Raw genomic sequence first — 22,643 nt, forward strand, 5'->3', positions numbered from 1 at the left:
GATTGTCTTGAGTTTGCTTTCATTTGTGTGAAAGAACATTTGGATGGGTGGGGGGGGGGGAGAATATGTATTTATATTTGCTTGTGTATATAAAAGACATTTCAGAAAGAATCACAAATGACTAATAACAGTGGTTTCTTATGGCTGCAGCTGGGAACTGGGCAAATGGAGAACTAGTGGGAGATAGACTTTGTTCTGTATACCTTTTAAGCTTTCTTTTCCAACCACATCTTGTCTTTTTAAAATACTACGAAACATTTAAAATAAATAAAATCCATCTCCCTCCTCCCCCCCCCCCCCCCCCCCCCAGAATAACAACAGTAATTATAGCAACAAAACTTTTTGCCTAGGAGTAATTTGAAAGGAAGCTGACAGTTGATAAAGGAGTTAATAAAGTTCTCTTATCTGGCCGGTCTTTGAAATTGCTGAATAGAAGTTAGAAGTTGACCCCAGAAGTTCTCCTGATCATTGCTGTGAAACTGGACAGTGGGGATGCCTCTGCCTGCTCCTGCTGGAGGCTGTGAAACAGAACAGCAGGGCCAGGAAGCAAGGCATGGAGGAAGAAGGAAACAGGAAAGAATGCAATAAAGAAAAAGGAAAGAGATTGGAAGTGATTAATGCTCTTTGAATTACTAATTTGTTTTTATTCCAATGAACTTATTCCCATAAGAAATCTATAAGATATTATTTCCCACTTGCAACAATAACTGCATTAAATGATATGTAACCCAAGAGACTTCAGTATTTTTATTTTTTCTTAAATTTCTTTGTCATGGGAAGTTATTCATTATATGATTATACTTGAATATGTTCCTTTATACATGGTGAAAATTCAGTAATGAATCAAGTTATCATAGTGGCATTTCCTTTTTTTTTTTTTTTAATTTTTTAGATGTTTATATATATTTTTTGAGAGAGAGAGATAGCACGCACACATGGCACAAGCTGGGAAGGGGCAGAGAGAGAAGGACATACAGAATCTGGAGCAGGCACAAGGCTCTAGATTGTCAGCACAGAGTTGGATGTGGGGCTCAAACTCAAGAACTGTGAGTTCATGACCTGAGCCGAAGTCAGACACTTAACTGACTGAGCCACCCAGGCACCCCCATACAGTGGTATTTCCAACTGGTTGATAATTTGCCTCAAATTTAAGGCTAATTGGCCTTGCCCTGACTTTGCCTTACTTTGCTGTTTGAGGGTAGGACTTTTGAGGGAAGTAGAACATCCTGAAGACAAGGTTGAAAAGCCAAAGCATTCTCCTTCTCCTGCTGTGCCCTCCAGACCAGTCTGCCATGCCCCTTTGTTAAAAACAGGAACCTCTGGTTAAAGTGTATTCTGTGTGCTGGCAGGCTTTGGTAGTGTGATGTGGAAAACAACATTTACTGATATCGGTCTATCAATAAATTAAAGCTCTGTAGCCAAAGTGGGACAAAGTGCAACACATTTTTTGGTGGGGGAGCAGTAATATGTTGAAACCAATTTTTATTCTTGACTCAAAGTATATTCATAGTATTTTCCCCCCTTAGCATGGAGATACAAAACTCCTCACCGGGTGGCATTTGTTGAAAAACTGACCAAGCTTGTTTTAAGTCAGCTGCCTAACTTCTGGAAACTCTGGATTTCTTATGTTAATGGAAGCCTTTTCAGTGAGGTATGTATACAAATTTGACTGTAGATGTCGCTAAGTCATTGTGAATTAACTTCTAGTCTTAAAAAATTTAGGTTTCTAAGTGACTTTTTAAAAACTTGAGTCCCAAAGCCTATTAATATTGTCAGATATTTTAAGATTAATTAAGAGTTCTATAAAGCTCTAACACTTCATAGCTGTATGATCTTAAACAAGTTACTTCATTGTTCTGAGAGTATTCTCAAATGTAAAAAGAGAGTAGGGGTATCTGTCTCAAAAGGTGGTCATGAGGATTAAATGAGAATCAGTTAAAGAAAAAAAGAAAATGTGAAATATCTTCAAGGATTTAGAGTTGAGTAGATTGCCAGTTAGGTAAAATTATAGATGAAATTATTGTACAGTTGATTATGAACAAATGGTAAAACGAAGATAAAACAAAGGTAAAAGGAGCTTGCACATGGCTCTGAAATAACCCATGTAATTATGGAGGTTTCTAGCTGGAAAGAATTAAATGATCTTGTTTTCTAGTCCACTGTGATCAGCGCATAGAAGCTATTGCATTTAAATTTTCAAAAGTCGCACATTCACTTAGTGTCTTAATCATAATATAATTGGTAGCATAGAAATTATGAACAGAAAGTAACTGATGACATTTTGGGGTGATGGTGTGGTCTTGGTCATAGCCAACGACCAAGAAAGAATTCTTGAAGAGGTCTTTGGTGCAAAAAGGTGATTTTATTAAAGCATGGGGGAGAGGACCCATGGGCAGGAAGAGCTGCACTGGGGTCCTGAGGGATAACTCATTATATTCCCTCAGGTTGGGAGGGAGTCAGGGACAGAATAAGTCTCTAAGAAATTTTGGAAACAAGGTTTTCAGGACCTCAGAGGGGCTAGCTGTTGCTGGGGAAACACCCTTATCACCATTTTATAAAACCTCAGTCAGGAGACCCTTCAGATGCATATCAGGGGCCATAAGCTTGGAGCATGATTGCCAGCATATGTCCTGGAGCAGTTGAGATAAAGGAAATAGATTTACAGGATCCTCAGGAGGTTGAGACAATGTTAAGTCAAGGTTCTCTTTTGCCCCTAGCAAAGTGTCATCATGGAGGCAGCTGAGCTCCTAAAGCTAGGTCACTCTGCTGGTTTCAAGGACTTGTCAATGGGCTGCAGGCAGTAAGGGAATTTAATTTTTCATTTGCCTTAGTTGCAGGCATTTAAACCCCTTTCCTTTGTTCTTGGGTAGCTGGGAGTGTCCAGGAATATCACACAGATACCACCTGGGGTAGGGGTGGGGTGCTATCTTGTGCTTTGCCCCTCAGCCTGTGGCATTCTCCCTCCACAGTAATGACTGATTTTTGTGTGTAGCACACGGAATTCAGACTCATCATTCTAGACTCTCAGTTCAAGTGCCCCATGAAAAGCCCCCAGGCCCTGGAGTGTAGACACTAATGCCCTTCACCTTCAGCTGCCAAAGAGGCCCCACCTGTAACAAGGAGAAGATAGCTCTGGTTTTGTCTCTCTACAGAGAACTCCTTTTGTCCCTGGGAGCTGGGACAGGTAGAGATCTTCATGAGGATAATGGCTATTTCCTGCTCTTTTATACTTGCATAGAAATAGAACATAGAAATTGGATATGGAAAGGGCTAACTGGTTTTGGTATTTTGAATGTAAGCACACCTTTGTGGTTCAAGATCTCTTCTCCTTCATGGAAAGTGGTTGGGTGTCTTGGTACTCCAGGGGTCCATCTTTTCTCTCTTGACCCATGGACATTTATTCACGCGACTTCTAAAAGAAATAGAATTATTTTCTGGAGCAATTTGTTTTCCTTTGAATGTTTAATTCTCATTGGTTCACTGACTCTTTTCTTTTAAACCAGGTAGATCCTTGTTTGTATGAATGGTTAGTTATCTAAACCATAAAATTTCCTTGGTGTATGAAAAATGGAAAAACTATAGTGTATGACAAAACTCCTTAGTGCATAAAAACTGAACTCTTAAGCATGAGTTATCACCATATTTTTTTCTTCCTTTTCAGCAGTGTATTAGTTACTGTGCTTTATAACATTAAAATATTATAGCTTTAAATAATGTATGTCTTCTGTCTTTTTGTATCACTTGATTATACAAAAACTCTATTGAAAAGTTAACTATACAAGGGAAGTGAGTCTTCCATAAAATAAATGTAGAGTTTGGCTGCCCTTGATAAATGCAGAGTTGCTTGTTGCTACTGAGGATGAGAATGCTTTATTTTTTTTTTTCTACAAATTTTTATTTAAATTTTAGTTAGTTAACATGCAGTATAATACTGGTTTCTGGTGTAGAATTTAGTGATTCATCACTTACATACAATACCTGGGGCTCATTACAAGTGCCCTCCTTAATGCTCATCTATTTAAACCATTCTACTGCCCTACCTCCTCCCCTTCTGCCTACTTCCCTAACCATCAATTTGTTCTCTATAGTTAAGAGTCAGTTTCTTGGTTTGCCTCTCTTTTCTCCTCCCATGTTCATTTGTTTTGTTTCTTAAATTCCACATATGAGTGAAATCATATTATATTTGTCTTTCTCTGACTGACCTATTTCACTTAGCATAATACTGTCTACCTCCATCCACATTCTTGCAAATGGCAAGATTTCATTCTTTATGGCTGAATAATATTCCATTGATTGTATGTGTACACATACACACGCACACACACATACATACACACACACACACACACCAAATCTTTATTTTTTTTTTTTTATCTTTGTGAATTTTTATTTAAATTCTAGTTCACATATAGTATAATATTGGTTTCAGGAGTAGACTTTGCTGATTCATCACTTACATATAATACCCAGTGCTCCTCACAATAAATGCCCCCCTTAATACCCATCACCCATCTAACCTGTCTGCCACCAACCTCTGATCAACCCTCAGTTTGTTCTCTGTCATTCAAAGTCTCTTGTGGTTTGTTTCCCTCTTTTCTCTCCACTCCCCTTCCCATATGTTCCTCTGTTTTGTTTCTTAAATTCGACATATGAGAGAAATCATATAATATTTGTCTTTCTCTGACTTACTTCACTTAGCATAATACTCTTTGGCTCCTTCCACATCATTGCAAATGGAAGATTTTATTCTTTTTGATGGCTGGGTAATATTCCATTGCATGCACACACGTGTGCACGCACACACACACACACACACACACATATGTATGTCACACCTTTATCCATTCAGCAGTCGGACATTTGGGCTCTTTCCGTAGTTTGGCTGTCGATAATGCTGCTATAAACATCAGGGTGTATATGTCTCTTAGAATCTGGATTCTTTATCCTTTACCATGTCTACTTTATCCATTCATCAGCTGATAGACATTTGAACTCTTTTCCATAATTTGGCTATTGTTGATAATACTGCTATAAACATTGGGGTGCATGTGCCCCTTCGAATTAGTATTTTTGTATCCTTTGGGTAAATACCTAGTAGTGCAATTGCTGGATTGTAGGGTAGTTCTATTTTTAACTTTTTGAGGAACCTCCATACTGTTCTCTCAGTGGCTGCACCAGTTTGCATTCCACCCAACAATGTAAGAGGGTTCCCCTTTCTCTGCATCCTCACCAATAACTCTTGCTACCTGTGTTGTTAATTTTAGCCATTCTCAGTGGTGTGAGGTGATATCTCATTGTAGTTTGGTTTGTATTTCCCTTATGATAAAGATGGTGGGCATGTTTTCCTGTGTCTGTTAGGCATCTGTATGTGTTCTCTGGAAAAACATTTATTCATGTCTTCTGCCCATTTTTTAACGATTATTTGTTTTTTGGGGTGTTGTGTTTTATAAGTGCTTTATAGATTTTGGATACTAACTCTTTATCCGATATGTCATGTGCAGATATCTTCTCCCATTCTGAAGGTTGACTTTTAGTTTTGTTGATTGCTTATTGATTGTGTAGAAGCTTTTTATTTTGATGAAATCCCAATAGTTTATTTTGCTTTTGTTTCCCTTGCCTCAGGAGATATATCTAATAAGAAGTTGCTACAGCTGATGTCAGAGAGTTTCTCCTTTAGGATTTTGATGAGTTCCTGTCTCACATTTAGGTCAATCATCCATTTTGAATTCATTTTTGTGTATGGTGTAAGAGTGGTCCAGTTTCTTTCTTTTGGATGTTGCTGTCCACTTTTCCCAACACCATTTGTTGAAGAGACTGTCTTTTTCCACTGGATACTCTTTCCTGCTTTGTTGAAGATTGACTATATAGTTGTAGGTTCATTTCTGGATTTTCTATTCTGTTCCATTGATCTATGTGTCTCTTTTTGTGCCATTACCATACTGTCTTGATGACTATAGTTTTGTAGTATAATTTGAAATCTGGAATTATGATGCCTCAAGCTTTGCTTTTATTTTTCAAGATGTCTTTGGCTATTTAGGTTCTTTTGTGCTTCTGTACAAATTTTAGGATTGTTTGTTGTAACTTTATGAAAATTCCAGTGGTATTTTGATAGGGATTGCATTAAATGTGTAGATTTCTGTGGGGAGTGTAGACACTTTAACAATGTTTGTTCTTCCCATCCATGAGCATGGAATGTTTTTCCATTTCTTTGTGTTATTTTTATTTTCCCTCATCAGTGTTTTTTTATAGACCTTTTACCTCTTTGGTTAAATTTATTTCTGGGTATCTTATGGGTTTTGGTGCAATTGTAAATCAGATCAATTCTTTAATTTCTATTTCTGCTGCTTCATTATTGGTGTATAGAAGTGCAACAGCTTTTTGTACATTGATTTTTTTAAAAAATTTTTATTACGTTTATTTTTGAGAGAAAGAGAGAGACAAAGTGAGAGTGGGGGAGAGGCAGAGAGTGAGGGAGACACAGACCCAAAGCAGGCTCCAGGCTCTGAGCTGTCAGCACAGAGCCCGGTGCAGGGCTGGAACCCACAAACCATGAGAGCATGACCTGAGCCGCAGTTGGATGCCTAACTGACAGAACCACCCGGGCGCCCCTGTACATTGATTTTGTATCCTGTGATTTTACTGAATTTATGTATCAGTTCTAGCAATTTTTTGCTGGAGTCTTTTGATTTTCTGTATATGTCATCAGCAGTGAAAGTTTGACTTCTTCCTTACCTATTGGGATGCCTTTTATTTCTTTTTGTTGCCTGATTGCTATGGCTAGGACTATGTTAAATAACTGGTGAGAGTCGACATCCCTGTCTCATTCTTGACTATTGAGGAAAAGCTCTGAGTTTTTTCCCATTGAAGATGATATTAGCTGTGCATTTTTCATATTGGCCTTTATTATGTTGAAGTTCATTCTAAATCAACTTTGTTGAGGGCTTTTATCATGAAAGCAGTGTTGTACTTTGTCAAATGCTTTTCTGCATCTACTGAAAGGATCATATGGTTTTTATCCTTTCTTTATTAATATCTGTATCATGTTGATTGATTTGCGAATATTGAGCCACCTTATAGCCCAGGAATCAATCTCACTTGATCATGCTGAATGATTCTTTTAATGTACTGTTGGATTTAATTTGCTAGTATTTTGTTGAGAATTTTTCATCCATGTTCATCAAAGATACCAACCTGTAGTTCTCTTTTTTAGTGGAGTCTGCTGTTTTTGGAATCAGAGTAATGCTGATCTCATAGAATGAATTTGGAAATTTTCCTTCCATTTCTGTTTTTCAGAATAGTTTGAGAAGAATAGGTATTAACTCTTCTTATTTTATTATTATTTTTTTAATGTTTATTTATTTTTGAGAGAGAGACAAAGCACTAGTAGGAGAGGGGCAAAGAGAGAGAGAGGAAGACACAGAATCTGAAGCAGGTTCCAGGCTCCGAGCTGTCAGCACAGAGCCCGATGCAGGGCTTGAACTGAAACCGTGAGATCATGACCTGAGTTGAAGTCACTTAACTGACTGAGTCACCCAGGTGCTCCTTAACTCTTCTTTAAATATTTGGTAGAATTCCCCCTGTGAAGCCATCTGGCCCTAGAATTTTGTTTGTTGGGAGATTTTGATAACTGATTCAGTTTCTTTGCTGGTTATCAGTCTGTTCAAGTTTTCTGTTTCTTCCAGTTTTAGGTTTGGTAGTTATATATTTCTAGGAATTTATCCATTTCTTCTAATTTGTTGACATATAATTTTTCATAATATTCTCTTATAATCGTTTGTATTTCTGTGGTGTTGGTTATTTGTCCTCTTTCATTTGTGATTTTATTGATTTGAGTCTTTTTTCTTTTTGATAAGCCTGGTTAGGGGTTTATCAATTTTATTAATTTTTTCAAAGAACCAGCTCCTGGTTTCATCGATCTCTTCTATTGTTTTTTAGTTTCTGTATCATTTACTTCTGTTCAAATCTTTATTATTTCCCTTCTTCTGCTGGCTTTAGGTTTTGTTTGTTGTTCTTTTTCTAGCTACTTTAGGTATAAGGTTAGGTTGAGACTTTTCTTGCTTCTTGAGGTAGGTTTGTATTGCTATATACTGCCCTCTTAGGATGACTTTTGCTGCATTCCAGAGGTTTTAGATAATCATGTTTTCATTCTCATTTGTTTCCATGTATTATTTTTATTTCTTCTTTGACTTACTGGTTGGCCAATTCATTCTTTAGTAGGATGTTGTTTAATCTCTTTGTATTTGTCATCTTTCCAGATTTTTTTCTTGTGGATGACTTCAAGTTTCATTTCATTATGATCAGAAAATATGCATGGTATCATCTCACAATTTTTGTATTTGTGAGGCCTGATTTGTGACCTAGTATGTGATCTATTCTGTAGAATGTCCCCATGTTCACTTGAAAATAATGTTCTGATGCTTTGGGATGAAATGTTCTGAATATATTTGTTAAGTCCATCAGGTCCAGTATGTCGTTCAAAGACACTGTTTTCTTGTTGATTTTGTGCTTAGATTATCTGTCCATTGATGTAAGTGGGGGTGTTAAAGACCCCTACTATTATTATGTTATCATCAAGGACTTCCTTTATGTTTGTTACTAATTGTTTTACATATTTGGGCACTTTCATGATGCGGGCATAAATATTTACAATTGTTGTGTCTTCTGTTTGATAGTCCCCTTTATTATGATATAGTGGCTTTTCCTTTTTTTCTAATCTCTTGTTATAGTCTTTGGTCTAAAATCTAGTTTGTCTGTTATAAGTATTCCTACTCTGGCTTTCTTTTACAGTCCATTTACATGATAAATGTTTCTCCAGCCCCTCACTTTCAATCTGCACATGTCATTAGGTCTAGAATTAATATCTTGTAGGCAGCATATAGATGGGTTTGGTTGTGGGGTTTTTTTTTTTTAATCCATTCTGACACCCTATGTCTTTTAATCAAAAGAGCATTTAGTCCATTTACATTTAGAGTAATTATTGATAGATATGTATTTAGTGCTATTTTATTACCTGTTTTGTCATTGTTTCTGGAGATTTTCTCTGTTCCTTCTAGTCTTTCTTTCTTTTGGTATTTCCTTCCCACTCGAAGAGTCCCCTTTAATATTTCTTGCAGGGCTGGCTTAGTGTTCACAGAATCCTTTAGTTTTTCTTTGTCTGGGAATCTCTTTATCTCTCCTTCTATTCTAAATGATAGCTTTGCTGGGTAGATTATACTTGGCTGCAAATTTTTCCCATTCAGTGTGTTGAATATATTGTGCCCCTCCCTTCTGGCTTGCCAAGTTTCTGTGGTGAGATCTGCAGCTAGCCTTATGGGTGTTCCATTGTAGTATAGGGACTTCTTTTGTCTTCTTTTAGGATTTTTTGCTATCACTATATTTTGTAAATTCAACTACAGTATATCTTGGGGTTGGTCTGCTTTTGTTGATTTTGATGGGAGTTCTCTCTTACTCCTGGATCTGGATGTCTGTCCTTCCACAGAGTAGGGAAGTTTTCAGCTGTTATTTCCTCACATAAACCTTCTGTCACCCCTTTCTTTCTCTTTTTCTTCTGGGAATCCTATGAGAAAATGTTATTACATTCAATTAAGTCAGTGAATTCCCTGAGTGAATTCCCTAAGTCTGTTCTTGCAATCCATAATTCATTCTCTCTTATTTGGCTTCATTTTCCATTATACTGTTTTTTATATCACTTATTCATTCCTGTGTTTCTTCTGTTCTTGTGGTCATTTTATCCAGTCTGTTTTGAATCTCAGTTACTGCATTTTTCATTTCTGACTGGTTGTTTTTTATCTCTCTTATCTCTGTGGTAAGAGTCCCCTTGATGTCTTCCATACTCTTCTCAAGCCCAGCAAGTATCCTTTTCACTGTTGCTTTAAATTCTGCATCAGGCATATTATTTATGTTTTGATTAGATCTCTGGCTGTGACCTTTTCTTGTTCTTTCTTTTGGGATGAATTCCTCCATCTGTGTACTTTATCTGGGTCTCTGTCTTCTCCTGCTCCTGAGAGTGATGGCTTTATGAAAGAGTAGTCCTATAATGTCCATGGCCTGGAGCTTCAGGAAGTGTCTCTGGTGTGTACTGCATGTACTCTGCTGCTGTATTTTTGTCTGCTTTATCCCTCAGGTCAGTTGTCTACAGAGTTTCCCCTGTCTGCATCAGAGAGTGTTTGGACCTTGGCCAAAGCATGTCCAGTTTTAACTAGGTGTGCTCTGGTCTATTTGTTAAATTAGATCTGATGCTATTTCCACCACACCTAACGTTTTGAAGAACTCTATAGTTAGTAGATGTAGTGCGTGTGGGGGTTTGTGCCGGTCTTCTGAGGAAGGGGCCTACTGTGCTGGTTCTTAGGTGTACTTGCCCAAGAAAAGCAGTACCAGTAGAGTGCAGGGGGACAAGACTTGGTGTAAGTAGGTGAGGGAGCCAGTTTTGGGACTGTGCTGTTTACTGAAGTTGGTTTATGCTGAGGGAGAGGGGAGGGAAAATGGTGCTAGCCAGCTTCTTTGTCTCCAGAGAGTGGTCTCCATGCTTGCTGGTCTTGGAGAAGCACTCCCAGAAAAGTGAATAATTTCCCCCTCATTCATTCCAGGGGGTTTTCAGATTGGTGTTTTCTTTTTTTCTAAATTTTTTTTAATGTTTTTATTTATTTCTGAGACAGAGAGAGACAGAGCATGAGCAGGGGAGGGGCATAGAGAGAGGGAGACACAGAATCTGAAGCAGGCGCCAGCCTCTGAGCTGTCAGCACAGAGCCCGACGCGGGGCTCGAACTCACAGACTGTGAGATCATGACCTGAGCCGAAGTCGGATGCTTAACCGACTGAGCCACCCAGGCACTGCTCAGATTGGTGTTTTCATGCTATCTGTGTCCACATTATTTGTCTGCCTGGAGCAGTCCAGTGCACTTTGGGTTATATACCAGCCAAGCCTGCTGACTTTTAAAACTCCAAACTTTAAAACTCCAAACTTTAAGGAGCTGCTATAGTGGGGGCCTGTGCTGGTCTTCTGGGGGAGGGTCTTCCTGGGTTGGGACAGATGGAGGATTAACCCAGAAGAGCAGTCACACAAGAGTTCAGGGGTGTGGGATTTGGAGCAAGTAGGCTAAACAGTCAGTGTCCAGGTTTGCCACCCTCAGCACATGTCTCTGCACCTGTGCTTAGGTGCAGGCAAAGGAAATGGCTCCCTCTGGTTCTTTTGTCCCCCAAGAGGTGTGTTTGTGAATGTTACCTCTCACAGGTATGCTTCAAGAAAAGCAAACAGTTAGTCTCTCCCTGTGCACCTTAGGTGATCCTCAGATTTCTGTCTGCCACCAGGGTTGCTTGCCTGCTTTCTCTCCAGGAGTGGGGCAATGCCCTCAGGTCTCTATCCCAGCCAAATCTGCCAACCTCTACAACTCCAGTCTTTGAGCCCTACTGGTTGCAAAAACTCACAAAAATCAGCTCTTCTCATTTTCCCAGCCACTGGCTTTGGGGAAGTGTTCTCCTTATGCATTTCCCTGGGCACTCCACTCTCTCTCTTGCCATTCTCCAAGACCAGGACTTCCTCTCCTCCACAGCACTTGTGATCTCTTTGTCCCTCAAACCACATCTCTGCACTTCCTATCTTCCTTGATGTGACCTCTTCTCTTCCTTTAGTTGTATAGTTTGTTCTGTCAGTCCTCAGGGAGATTTTTGGGTATTCAGAATGATTTGATAGTTATCTAGTGGTATTTGAGGACAAGCCTAGGATTTTCTACAAACCTCTATTTTCTACACACCTCCATCTTAGCTCCTCCCAAACCAAGGAAGAGAATGTTTTAATTTCAGCTTTTCTGGTGTCCTGAAAAAAGTTTTCTCAACATTCCGCTTTCATACATGTCTCCATCAGTTTGCATTTTTATCCCTCTTAGCTGCATGAGAGTTGTGTGACTGTGTGCTGAGGACAGGTTTGGATTTCTTGCCCTCTGCCACAGTGGGGAACAGCTGTACCACCCATATCATGGCATAACTTCCCCTTCTTATCTGCTCTGTCTCTAATCCTGATTGCTCATGACAACTGGAAAGGTAGATGCTTCCATATAAGTGCCTTGGACAGATTGTGTGCACAGCTCCTCTTACAGAACATGAAGTGTTTTAATAGAAACATCCAATATATTTCACTTACTAGCTGTGACCTTAGGCAAATAACTTTACTTCTTTATGCCTAGTTGTATAGTTCTGGTTTGAGAATTAAACGAGTTAATGTCAGTGGAGTACTTATAGCAGTGTCCAGCAGGTAAATGAAAATGTGCTCATATTATTTGGAAAAAAAATATTTGTTCTAGTACTTGAAATCTCATTGGCGTGGCACATAATAGGTATTCAGGGAACAAAGTTTAGTAGCATTAAGAAATAGTGGACTGATGAACTACTAGAGTCATGGTGAATAATGTCAAGATAGATTGACTCATCAAAAGCATTAGTACCTTAGGAAATGGATTTTAAACCTAGTTATTTGTTTCCAGTCAAATGTTTCTTCCTTCCAATTTGATTGGTTCTCGTAGGTGGCCTACCACACAAGGATCGTAGTTGCCTTATTTTGAGTCTTTTTGGAGTTTGTAAAATTCCCAAGTTTTTGATCTGGGTATTTATTCATTCATTCATTCATTCATTCATTCATTCATTCAGAGAGCGGGAGCAGGGGAGGGGCAGAGAGAAAGGGAGAGAGAGAGAGAGGGAGAGAGAGAGAAAGGAAGAGAGAAAGTCCCAAGCAGGCTCCATGCTGAAAGCTCAGTCTCACAATCGAGCCCACCTGAGACTCAGTCTCATGTGAGATCATAACCTGAGCCGATTGTATGGAATCCAATTTGACAGTAAATTTCATAAAAAAAATAAAATAAAATAACCTGAGCTGAAATCAAGAATCGGATGCTTAACCAACTGAGTCACCCAGGTGTCCCTTGATCTGGGATATTTTAGTGAAACATTAGTTGTACTGAATTGGATATGTCTGTGGTATTTGTAAGCTTTTAAGAGTTGATAGTAATTATTGTTAATTGAGTGTAATTCATTATGCAGATCTGGGCATGTTTTTAAATTGTCAACCCTCTATTGAAAAGCTAGAAAGACACTGAAGGGTACTAGAAAGGAATGGATGAGTTAGGAACGTGTGCCTACCATGTCAGTTTACTAGTGAAATCCTGAAACTTAATTATATATATTAAAACTGGGAAGAGTTCTGAGGTTTTTGATACTTGGTATTCAAACTCATACAAGAAAGCTCTGTAATATTTAAACAAAATTTACCTGAAAAATTTTTTCTAGTTATAGTAACTATTTGCTATATTAAGAGCCCATCCGTTAAATATTTAGATGGAGTTTCCAACAGTTTAAAAAATAGTTCTTCAAACCAGTCATGCCCATGTGAAGTAACATACGTGAATCAAAACAGTGAAATTTAGCCGTTGGTCTCACCACAAAGTAGTTTTGGTCTGTGTGTGCAGGAAAGAGTTAAGGTTTTTAAAGAAATGGTTAACAGTAGCTTGAGATCTCACCTTTAGACATATTTTAAATATAGTATAATTTGGAATGAAAAATTGTAAAGCATCCAAATAATTTTAAACATTAGTAATTGACATTTTTTAAGTTGCATAACTCATAAAATGTAGATTAAAATGCACTTTATGTTCCCAAATTAGATTTTCTTTTAAAAATAGGGCAAAAATTATATAGTTCAGTATGTTAAAGATATTTGACTCTTCATCAAATTAAAATAATAAGTAACTGTTTTTTTAATTGATAATTTTAAGAGGTATGACTTACAATTAATTCCTGTCCCCCTCCACTCTCTATATATTTGGAGACCAGTCCTTAAAGTTCACAGATTATTTTGTCTAGTAGATGCCATTATGCACTCATTAATACCTGTTTGATGGTCAAAATTTAGTTTTAATTTTGATAAATAATCAAATTTTTAAAATTGCTTTTCACTCTTTTCTTTGATTTAAAAATATTTCACAGAAGGACTATGAAATAACTAGCCCATTTAACAAAAAGTTCAGTATTAGGTACTGTGACAGATATAATTAGAAAGGCACCAACTGATCAGTATACTTAGAATTTTATACTGGCTTGACTCATTATTGAAACAAATTGCGCCTTTATTTCAGAGCTTCATCCCTTTGTCCACAACATACTAAACCAGCGTGTGTTAGGGTTCAGAGAAACAGAACCAATAGGATGTTGATTCTGTATCTAACTGTGTATATAAAGAGAAAGATTAACCATAAGGAATTGGCTCACATGATTATAGAGGTTAACAAGTCCCAAAATCTGCAGTAATCAAGCAGGAAACCCAGGAATGCCTATGTTGTAGTTCCAGTCTGAAAGCCAAGAGGCTTAAGACCCAGGAAGTACCAGTGTTTCAGTTCAGTGTCCTCAGTCAAAGCAGTCAAGCTGGAGGATTTCCCCCTTACTGGAGGAAGGTCAGCTTTCTTGTTGTATTCGGGCCTTCCACTGATTGGGTGGGTTCCACCCTCATTAAGGAGGGCAATCTGCTTTCCTCAGCCTACCAATTCAAATGTTAATCTCATCTAAAAACACCTTCACAGACTTACCCAGAATAATGTTAAAGGAATATGGGGTGCAGTCAAGTTGACACATAGACTTAACCATCACAAGGTCCTTAACTTAGATTTTGCAGTATAGAATTCCAGTGTCATTTGTGCCTCCTGACATCACAGTAGGTACAGGGCTCCTCAGCAACATCTGAATTCCACACCTACAGTAGTCCTCCTAACCCCTAGGAAATTCTTAAACTTCTGCATACCCTTTTGTTGATATCTTAAATCTCTAGGAGAACAGTAAGTCTGTTGGACTTTTCAGGAGTATATCATAGGATTATGCCTAGCAGATACCCTTCAAAGGGCCAGTCTGCCATGTGGAGACCCAAGACTTTGAGTTTTTTAAAGAAAACCTTCAGATTATTACAGTACTGTTCAGGGCCCTCAGGCTTTCTGAAATATATCCCAGGAGGTCCTGAAGAACACTAACCCTAACCCTAGGTGATCCTTCATTCACCAAATATTTCATGAATACCCTGAACACTCTATGGCACTGATAGATTTACATACACACACACGTATACGTGTATGTACACATAACCCACACATGCATAAATTGAAAAAAAATATATAAAGATGACCGAGATAAACATGATCTCTCTCCTCCTGGAGAGACAGAACCAAAATAATTTTTTTAAATGTTTATTATTTTGAGAGAGAGAGAGAGAGAGAGAGAGAGAGAAATGAGTGGGGGAGGGGCAGAGAGAGAGGGAGACAGAGGATCCAGAGCAGGCTCTGTGCGCAGCGCACAGCCTGATGCGGGGCTCAAACTTATGAACCATGATATCATGACCTGAGCTGAAGTCAGACACTTTACCAAATGAGCCACCCAGGTGTTCCCCAAAATAAATTTTTAAAAAATTATCCTAAATTTTGCTAACAGCTATAAAAAAAATAGGGTTCTAAGATAAAGAATGTCAGTAGTGGGATGGAGATCCTGGAAGATCTCTCTGTGGAGATGATATTGAAACTAAAACTCAAAGCATGAGAAGGAAATAACCTCACGAAGAATCAGGGAGAAAAAATGTATTAGGCAGAGACAATGCCACATGCAAAGCCAAGGAAAAGAGTTTGGCATATTTGAAAAACAGAAGGTCATAACATCCTGAGTATACTGAGCAGGGACCAATTGACAGGGCTTTGTTGTACAGACATGGTAAGGGATTTATATTCCAAGTGTGGTAGGAAGCCATGCATGGACTCTAAGTGGTAGAGTGACCTGATCAGAGTTTTGGTTTTAAAAAGACCACTTTGGTTACCTATTCAAGAATGAATTGGCAGGGAATAAAAATCAAAGTGGGTAAACTGTTCAAGCTGTCTGGACAGGAAATGATGGTGGTTGGATTAAGGTTTGTTAGTGGAGTTGGAAAGAAGATGATGGATTTCATTTGTATTTTGGAAGTAGTGTTGACCAAATTTACTGATAAATCAGGTGAGTAAGATAAGGACAGGAATTAACATAGAGCTACCAAAGGGACCGACCCCTGAGTGAGTAGGTAAGCCACTTATAAAGTCAGAAATGATGAAGCTCTGAGGTGACAGTGGGGTTTGTGGGGTCCCATAGTTCATTTTTGCTTTTTTTTCCCTTACCTCCAGAGACATGTTGAGTAAGAAGTTGCTGCGACCAAGGTCAAAAAGGTTTTTGTCTGCTTTCTCTTCTAGAATTTTGATGGCTTTCTGTCTTACATTTAGGTCTTTCATCCATTTTTTAGTTTATTTTTGTGTATGGTGTAAGAAAGTGGTCCAGGTTCATTCTTCTGCATGTTGCTGTCCAGTTTTCCCAGCACCATTTGCTGAAGAGACTGTCTTTATTCCATTGGATATTCTCTCCTGCTTTGTCAAAACTTAGTTGGCCATACGTTTGTGGGTCCATTTCTGGGTTCTGTATTCTGTTCCATCGATCTGAGTGTCTGTTTTTGTGCTGGTACCATACTGTCTTGATGACTGCAGCTTTGTAGTACATCGTGAAGTCTGGAATTCTGATGCCTCCATCTTTGGTTTTCTTTTTCGGTGCAAAAAAGTGATTTTATTAAAGCCTGTGGGAAGAAAGAGCTGCACTGGGGTTGTTGTATGGCTGGTTATATACCATGTACTTGGGAGAGGTAAAGTTAAAAGAGAAGTTTCGGAAGAGACTTTCACGTGCTGAAGACTGACAGATTACTGGAGGCCTACCTGTTGTCAAGCTAAGGTTGTTTTTCCCTCTAGCGAAGCATTAACATTAAGATAGATAGTAAGGAGTTCCTGGAGTAATGTTATACTTTGTGTTGCCTCAAGTATTTGCCAGTGGGCTGCAGGTTATAAAGAAATTTAATTTTACCTGCCCTTTTCTTCTTGCATTTGTTCCCCACATCAGAATGGTTGGGATGGTGATACTATGGGCTCCAGGAAACTTGAGTCTATAAGTTTCTGGATATTAGGCTATTGATAAGATTGCCTTTTTCTTGTAATTTACTAAGGTATTTGTAAACTGATGGAGACTGTGTCCTGCATGACTGTGATCTTTATCAGTTAGCCATTTGTTTTCTTTTCTTTCCTTTGTTCTTGGGCATCCAGGAGTACCTGAGGAATATCACATGTGTCCCTCCTGGGGGTGGGGAGTGTACTAGCTTGTGTTGGACCTCAGCATGCTTTATAGTCCCTCATCAGAAAGACTTGAAGAACATGCAGTTTTCCACTTTTAATGTATTGGATTTGAAATTCCTGTGAATTATTCAAGAAGAGACATCAAGTAGGCAATCTGATATTCAAATTTGGGCTTCAGAGGAAAGATTTGGGCTGGAAATATAAATTTGGAAGTGTGACATTGTGGTTATATATAAGAAATATATATTTGGTCTTCTGGTTTCTGGCATAGAGCTCCTAAAACCCTGAGAATTTCCTAAGTGAGGAGTGCAGAAGTAATGATGTTATGTTATGTTATGTTATGTTATGTTATGTTATGTTATGTTATGTTACTTTTGTCCCCACCTATGGAGGAAGAGGGTTGGAATTTTCAGTCTCACCCTCAGACCTCTTGGGAGAGGAATGGATCTGGAGGTTGAATCAGTTGACAATGACCAGTGATTTTATTAGTTGTGCCTATGTTAATGAAACCTCCTTAAACACCCAAAGGACAGGGTTCAGAGAGCTTCCAGGTTGATGAATTTTTGGAAATTCAGGGAAGGTGGCTTGCCTGGAGACTGCATGGAAGTTCTGCACCCTTTTCCTATACTTTGCCTTATGCATCTCTTCCACCTGGCCATTTCTGAATTATATCCTTTTATAATAAACTGGTAATTGAGTGAGTGAACACATTTTCTGAGTTCTATGTGCTATTCTAACAAATTATTTGAACCTAGGCAGCGAGTCATGGGAATGTCCAGTCTATAGCCAGTAGGTCAGAAGCACAGGTCTTGAAATTGGCCTGGTCTTGAAATTGGCATCTAAGTGTTAGGGGGAGGGGGTGGCACAAATCTTGTAGGACTAAGCCCTTACCTGTGGGATCTCACTTTATTCCCAGGTAGAGAGTGTCAGAAGTGAGTTGAATTGTAGGACACTCAGCTGGTGTGACAAATAAGCCCACTGCCCCAATCAAAGGAGGGATGCAGAGACTCGGAGCACAGTGAAGCAAGGCTTTAAATGAACACTTTTGCAAGAGTGGGTGGCAGTTACAGCAGGCAGTTTATCTCCTAGCATGAAGTCCTTCTCCTGATTCCTCATTGGCTGAGTACTACAGAGGTTATAGCCTTACTGGGAAGTCACCTATGCCCTTGTAAGTCCAAAAAGTAGTCTGTTTGGAACAAATGTACATTCCTTGAGGTGACACAGAGACTTCAGTTCTCTGATGCATGCTCATTGTGAAGCCTGCGAAAAATAAGCCTGCAAAATGGAGAGGGGGTGGGGAAGAGGAACCAGGAAATGCAGTGTCTTAAGGGTTTGGGACTGCATTTTTGGCGGGCAGTTCGTACGTATTTCCAATAGGTTGTAAACCTCTTGCTACTAGACAGCGCAGCTTTTATCTGGTATTTCTGAAAATGAATCATGTCACTTCTCACAACTGGTATCTGGAAAACTGCTTGTTTTTAAGGGGAGGCCCCTACCCCTACCCACACATGTTGGAATTGAGTGCAGAATCCAAAATAGGAAGGCATTACATAGAAATGATATTTGAAGCCATGAGAATGAATTAGTGAGAGTGTATAGAGAAAAAAGTGCCTAGGACTAAGACCTGACAAACTGCAGTATTTAGAGAATAGTTAATTCATCACCTCAGTAAGGCTGTGGCCATTCATTTGTTTTTCTACACCTAGGCCACTATATTGCCCAAAGTGTTACTTTGAATCAGAGCATCACACTTGACAGAAACAGAAAGTAGGCTAACAGACATTCAAGGCTGGTTGGACTTACCTGAGTAGTCATGACTCAGATGGCAGTCACTCTTGACATCATCTCTCCTTTCTCACTGCAACACCCAGTAGAATTGCCATGATCAGTTTACTCTACCTTGGAAGCCTGTGGCTAAGCCATCAACAGGAGTTCATGCTCCATCTCCTTTTGTCTAAGGTGCTGTGATTGCTCACCTGGTTAGTGTAGCATCCTCCTAGCTGGCTGTGTTCCTAATATTAGCCCCTCTAGTCAGTTCTCACTGTTGCTTTAAAACTCTTTAATTACTTCTCATTTGTCTTAAAAATAAAGGGACAAAAACATCAGCTTCTGAGTTAAATCCTGGTGTTAAAAGAATTTTGAGTGTTGTTACCTAGTAAATTTTAGGAATTGGCTTATTGACATTATTGAAGTGAATTTTAGGTTTAGATTTTTCAAAAATTAAACTTTTATCTTTTAAAGCAAACATGCATTTCTACAAAGACAAAATGATAGGAGCGCTTGGATGGCTCAGTCAGTTGAGCGTCCAACTTCAGCTCAGGTCATGATCTCACAGTTCCTGGGTTTGAGCCTTGTATCAGGCTCTGTGCTGACAGCTTGTTCAGAGCCTGGAGCCTGCTTTGGATTCTCTCTGCCCCTTCCCCGCTCACTCTCTGTCTCTGTCTCTCAAAAATAAATGCTAAAATTAAAAAAAAAATTTTTTTAAATGTTTATTTTTGAGAGAGTGCGAGTGGGGGAGGGGCAGAGAGAGCCAGAGACACTGTATCTGAAGCAGGGTCCAAGCTCTGAGCTGTCAGCACAGAGCCCGACACAGTGCTCAAACTCCTGATCATGAGATCATGATCTGAGCCAAAGTTGGGCGTTCAACCGACTGAGCCACCCAGGCGCCCCCCCAAAAATGTTTTTAAGTGATAAAAAACTACAGTTTAATATAAAATTGTAAAATAAATGTAAATCAGAGCCTGAAGAGGTGTGTATGTATATGTATGTTGACCACTTTTTATCAGGTACATCTGATGCTTTTTGTCGAAAACATTTAGCAATCCTTACCCTTCTTTTAGTCATTCACATTAGTAATATTCATCATAATAATGAACTCTATACATTGTTTCTCTAGCTTATACAAAAGATATATATAACATTGTATTTTAAAATCAACTTGATGTCAGTATCATAATCATTTATAATCTTTTTTTTTTTTTAAGTTTATTTTGAGAGAGGGGGAGAAGGGCAGAGAGAGAGAGAATCCCACGCAGGCTCCACAGTCAATGAGGAGTCGGGTGTGGGGCTCAAACTCACAAACTGTGAGATCTTGACCTCAGCCTAAATCAAGAGTTGGGCGCTTAACTGACTGAGCCATCCAGGCGCCCCTATAACGCAGTTGTTCTTAACTTGAAAGTTCTTTTAACATGTCTCTAACCAATAATACATAAACATTTCAACTTTAAAGGATAATTTTGCATTATGTTAATGAATTATCAGAATTTTTGTTTACATCATACCATCTTGTTATTTTTCCTTTATTTGGAAAGTTTTCTAGGCTTGCCCTTCCCAGGCATGTTATATGGTAATATTTAGTTGTTAGAAAATTTGGGAATAAAAAGTTAAATGAAATCCAATTGAATAGATTCCTGTTTTAATCAGTGTAGTCTTCCAAATATTACTTTAAGGAGAAAGGAATATCAAAGGAAAGTACGGCTAGCAGGAAACAAATAAAAATTTAATTCTAGGATTCTAGAATATATTCTCTCCTAAATTAGACAGTAAAATCCCTGAAAGAAGAATCGTGACTTTTAGTTTTGTAAAAATAAAATGCCAAATATAATGCTTATTTATAAATAGGGAAGGGAAGGGAATGGATATCCTAAGATTCTTAGACATTAATCCGGAGTTTACTCTTCCTTTTACTTCTGTACCAGCTAATGAAAAATAGGGTTGAAAATGTTGTCTTGGGTATGATTTAGGCTTAACAATATATAAAATTGTTGATGAGCATGGCACATGGAATTCATCTACAGAAAAGGTAATTTCAGCTTAATGCTTAGGTTTATTTATACAAATTGCACTTAAAGGTTTTAGGAGGATAAGTAACTTCTTGTTGGAATAAGAAAGGTTTTCTAATTAAGTCTGTTTTTAAGTCAGAAACTTAGATTTTGTCTTATACATTCCTTTTAATCAAGTTACAACCGTATACAATGCTCTCTTTATATACAGCTGCTAAAGTATTTCTTATTTTTATACATTATTTCTAAAGATAACTAATATATTTTATTTTGCTGTTTTTTGATTTTTAAGACTGCAGAGAAATCAGGCCAGATTGAAAGATCGAAGAATGTAAGGCAAAGACAAAATGATTTTAAGGTAAGTTAAGGATAAGCATGTAGACTTTTTCACAAGATAGGATTTTCTCAACCAAAGTTGCTAGAAAACTTTATGTTCGAACTATTCATCATTGTTCAGGCAGATTCCTTTAGTTGATTTAATCAAATTAATGACTTTTTTTTTTTTTTTAAATTTTTTTTTTCAACGTTTTTTATTTATTTTTGGCACAGAGAGAGACAGAGCATGAACGGGGGAGGGGCAGAGAGAGAGGGAGACACAGAATCGGAAACAGGCTCCAGGCTCTGAGCCATCAGCCCAGAGCCTGACGCGGGGCTCGAACTCACGGACCGCGAGATCATGACCTGGCTGAAGTCGGACGCTTAGCCGACTGCGCCACCCAGGCGCCCCCAAATTAATGACTTTTAATGCAGTTTTACTTTCATCATTGTCTAGAAAATGATTCAAGAAGTAATGCAGTGTCTTGTGAAGTTGATCCGTGGAGCCCTGCTCCCATTTAGCATCCCAGAGAGTGGAGTGAGGCAGTATGGAGGCTGGGAGGTAAAGTCTGAGCTGTCAGGACAGTGGCTTGCTCATGTCATCCAGACCATAAGGTAAATATGGAATATCTTTTTTAACAAGAATGTCTTCTAAAAAGGGGTAAATTGTTTTTGCCTTTTTGAAAAAAAAAGAAAAACATGTTCAACAAAGAATTTTACTCTGTCCTTTTGCCTCGGCCAAACTGATGACAGGAATTGCTTTGAGATCTCACTCTGCTTACTTTTGTTTTGTTGTGTCTCTTTTACAGGCTTACTTATGAATCATTGACTGCCCTTGAAATTCCTAATGACATGTTACAGACTATCCAGGATCTCATTTTAGATCTCCGAGTACGTTGTGTGATGGTCACATTGCAACATACAGCGGAAGGTATGTTAAGAGAAATTGATGACATTTGCTAGACAATGATTATCTGAATATCCCACCTCTTTGTAGCTCCTAATCCTTGAAAATGAGAAAATTCCTTTTATAGAAACTTGAATATTTTAGATCACCAGTAGCTGCTCAATAGAATTTTTTCCTTCTTTTTTTTTTTTTTTTAATGTTTATTTATTTTTGAGAGAGCAAGAGACAAAGCATGAGATGGGGAGGGGCAGAGAGAGAGAGAGAGAGAGAGGGAGACAAGGAATCTGAAGCAGGCTCTCCAGGTTCTGAGCTGTCAGCACAGAACCTGATGCAGGGCTTGAACCCATGAACCCATCATGAGATCATGACCTGAGCTGAAGTCAGATGCTTAACCAACTGAGCCACCCAGGCACCCCTAGAATTTTTTTCCTGCTTTGAATATCTTTTCAAATCTATTTACTTGAGATGCCAGACCATGCATAA

General features: G+C 38.5%; 1 protein-coding gene and 1 long non-coding RNA gene across 4 annotated transcripts in view; one reads left to right on the forward strand and one right to left on the reverse strand.

Annotated features, from left to right (window-relative positions):
* Positions 1–22,643, forward strand: part of EXOC2 (exocyst complex component 2) — a 280,017-nt gene that overhangs the window by 129,687 nt on the left and 127,687 nt on the right. For all 3 annotated transcript variants that reach the window (XM_019419921.2, XM_019419920.2, XM_053904947.1), the window contains 4 exons: positions 1,527–1,651; positions 21,231–21,296; positions 21,711–21,868; positions 22,063–22,184. In XM_019419921.2, the coding sequence (XP_019275466.1) occupies positions 1,527–1,651; positions 21,231–21,296; positions 21,711–21,868; positions 22,063–22,184 (471 nt within the window). The remainder of the gene's footprint in view (positions 1–1,526; positions 1,652–21,230; positions 21,297–21,710; positions 21,869–22,062; positions 22,185–22,643) is intronic.
* Positions 316–14,671, reverse strand: LOC109249492 (uncharacterized). Its single transcript, XR_002072607.2, has 4 exons — positions 14,568–14,671; positions 3,305–3,412; positions 1,185–1,298; positions 316–518 (listed from the first exon to the last, which is right to left on the reverse strand). It is a non-coding gene; the product is annotated as an uncharacterized LOC109249492 (long non-coding RNA).

The sequence above is a fragment of the Panthera pardus genome, unplaced genomic scaffold (genome assembly GCF_024362965.1).
Source record: "Panthera pardus isolate Hobbes unplaced genomic scaffold, ASM2436296v1 HiC_scaffold_17, whole genome shotgun sequence".
NCBI classification, from domain to species: Eukaryota; Metazoa; Chordata; class Mammalia; order Carnivora; family Felidae; genus Panthera; species Panthera pardus.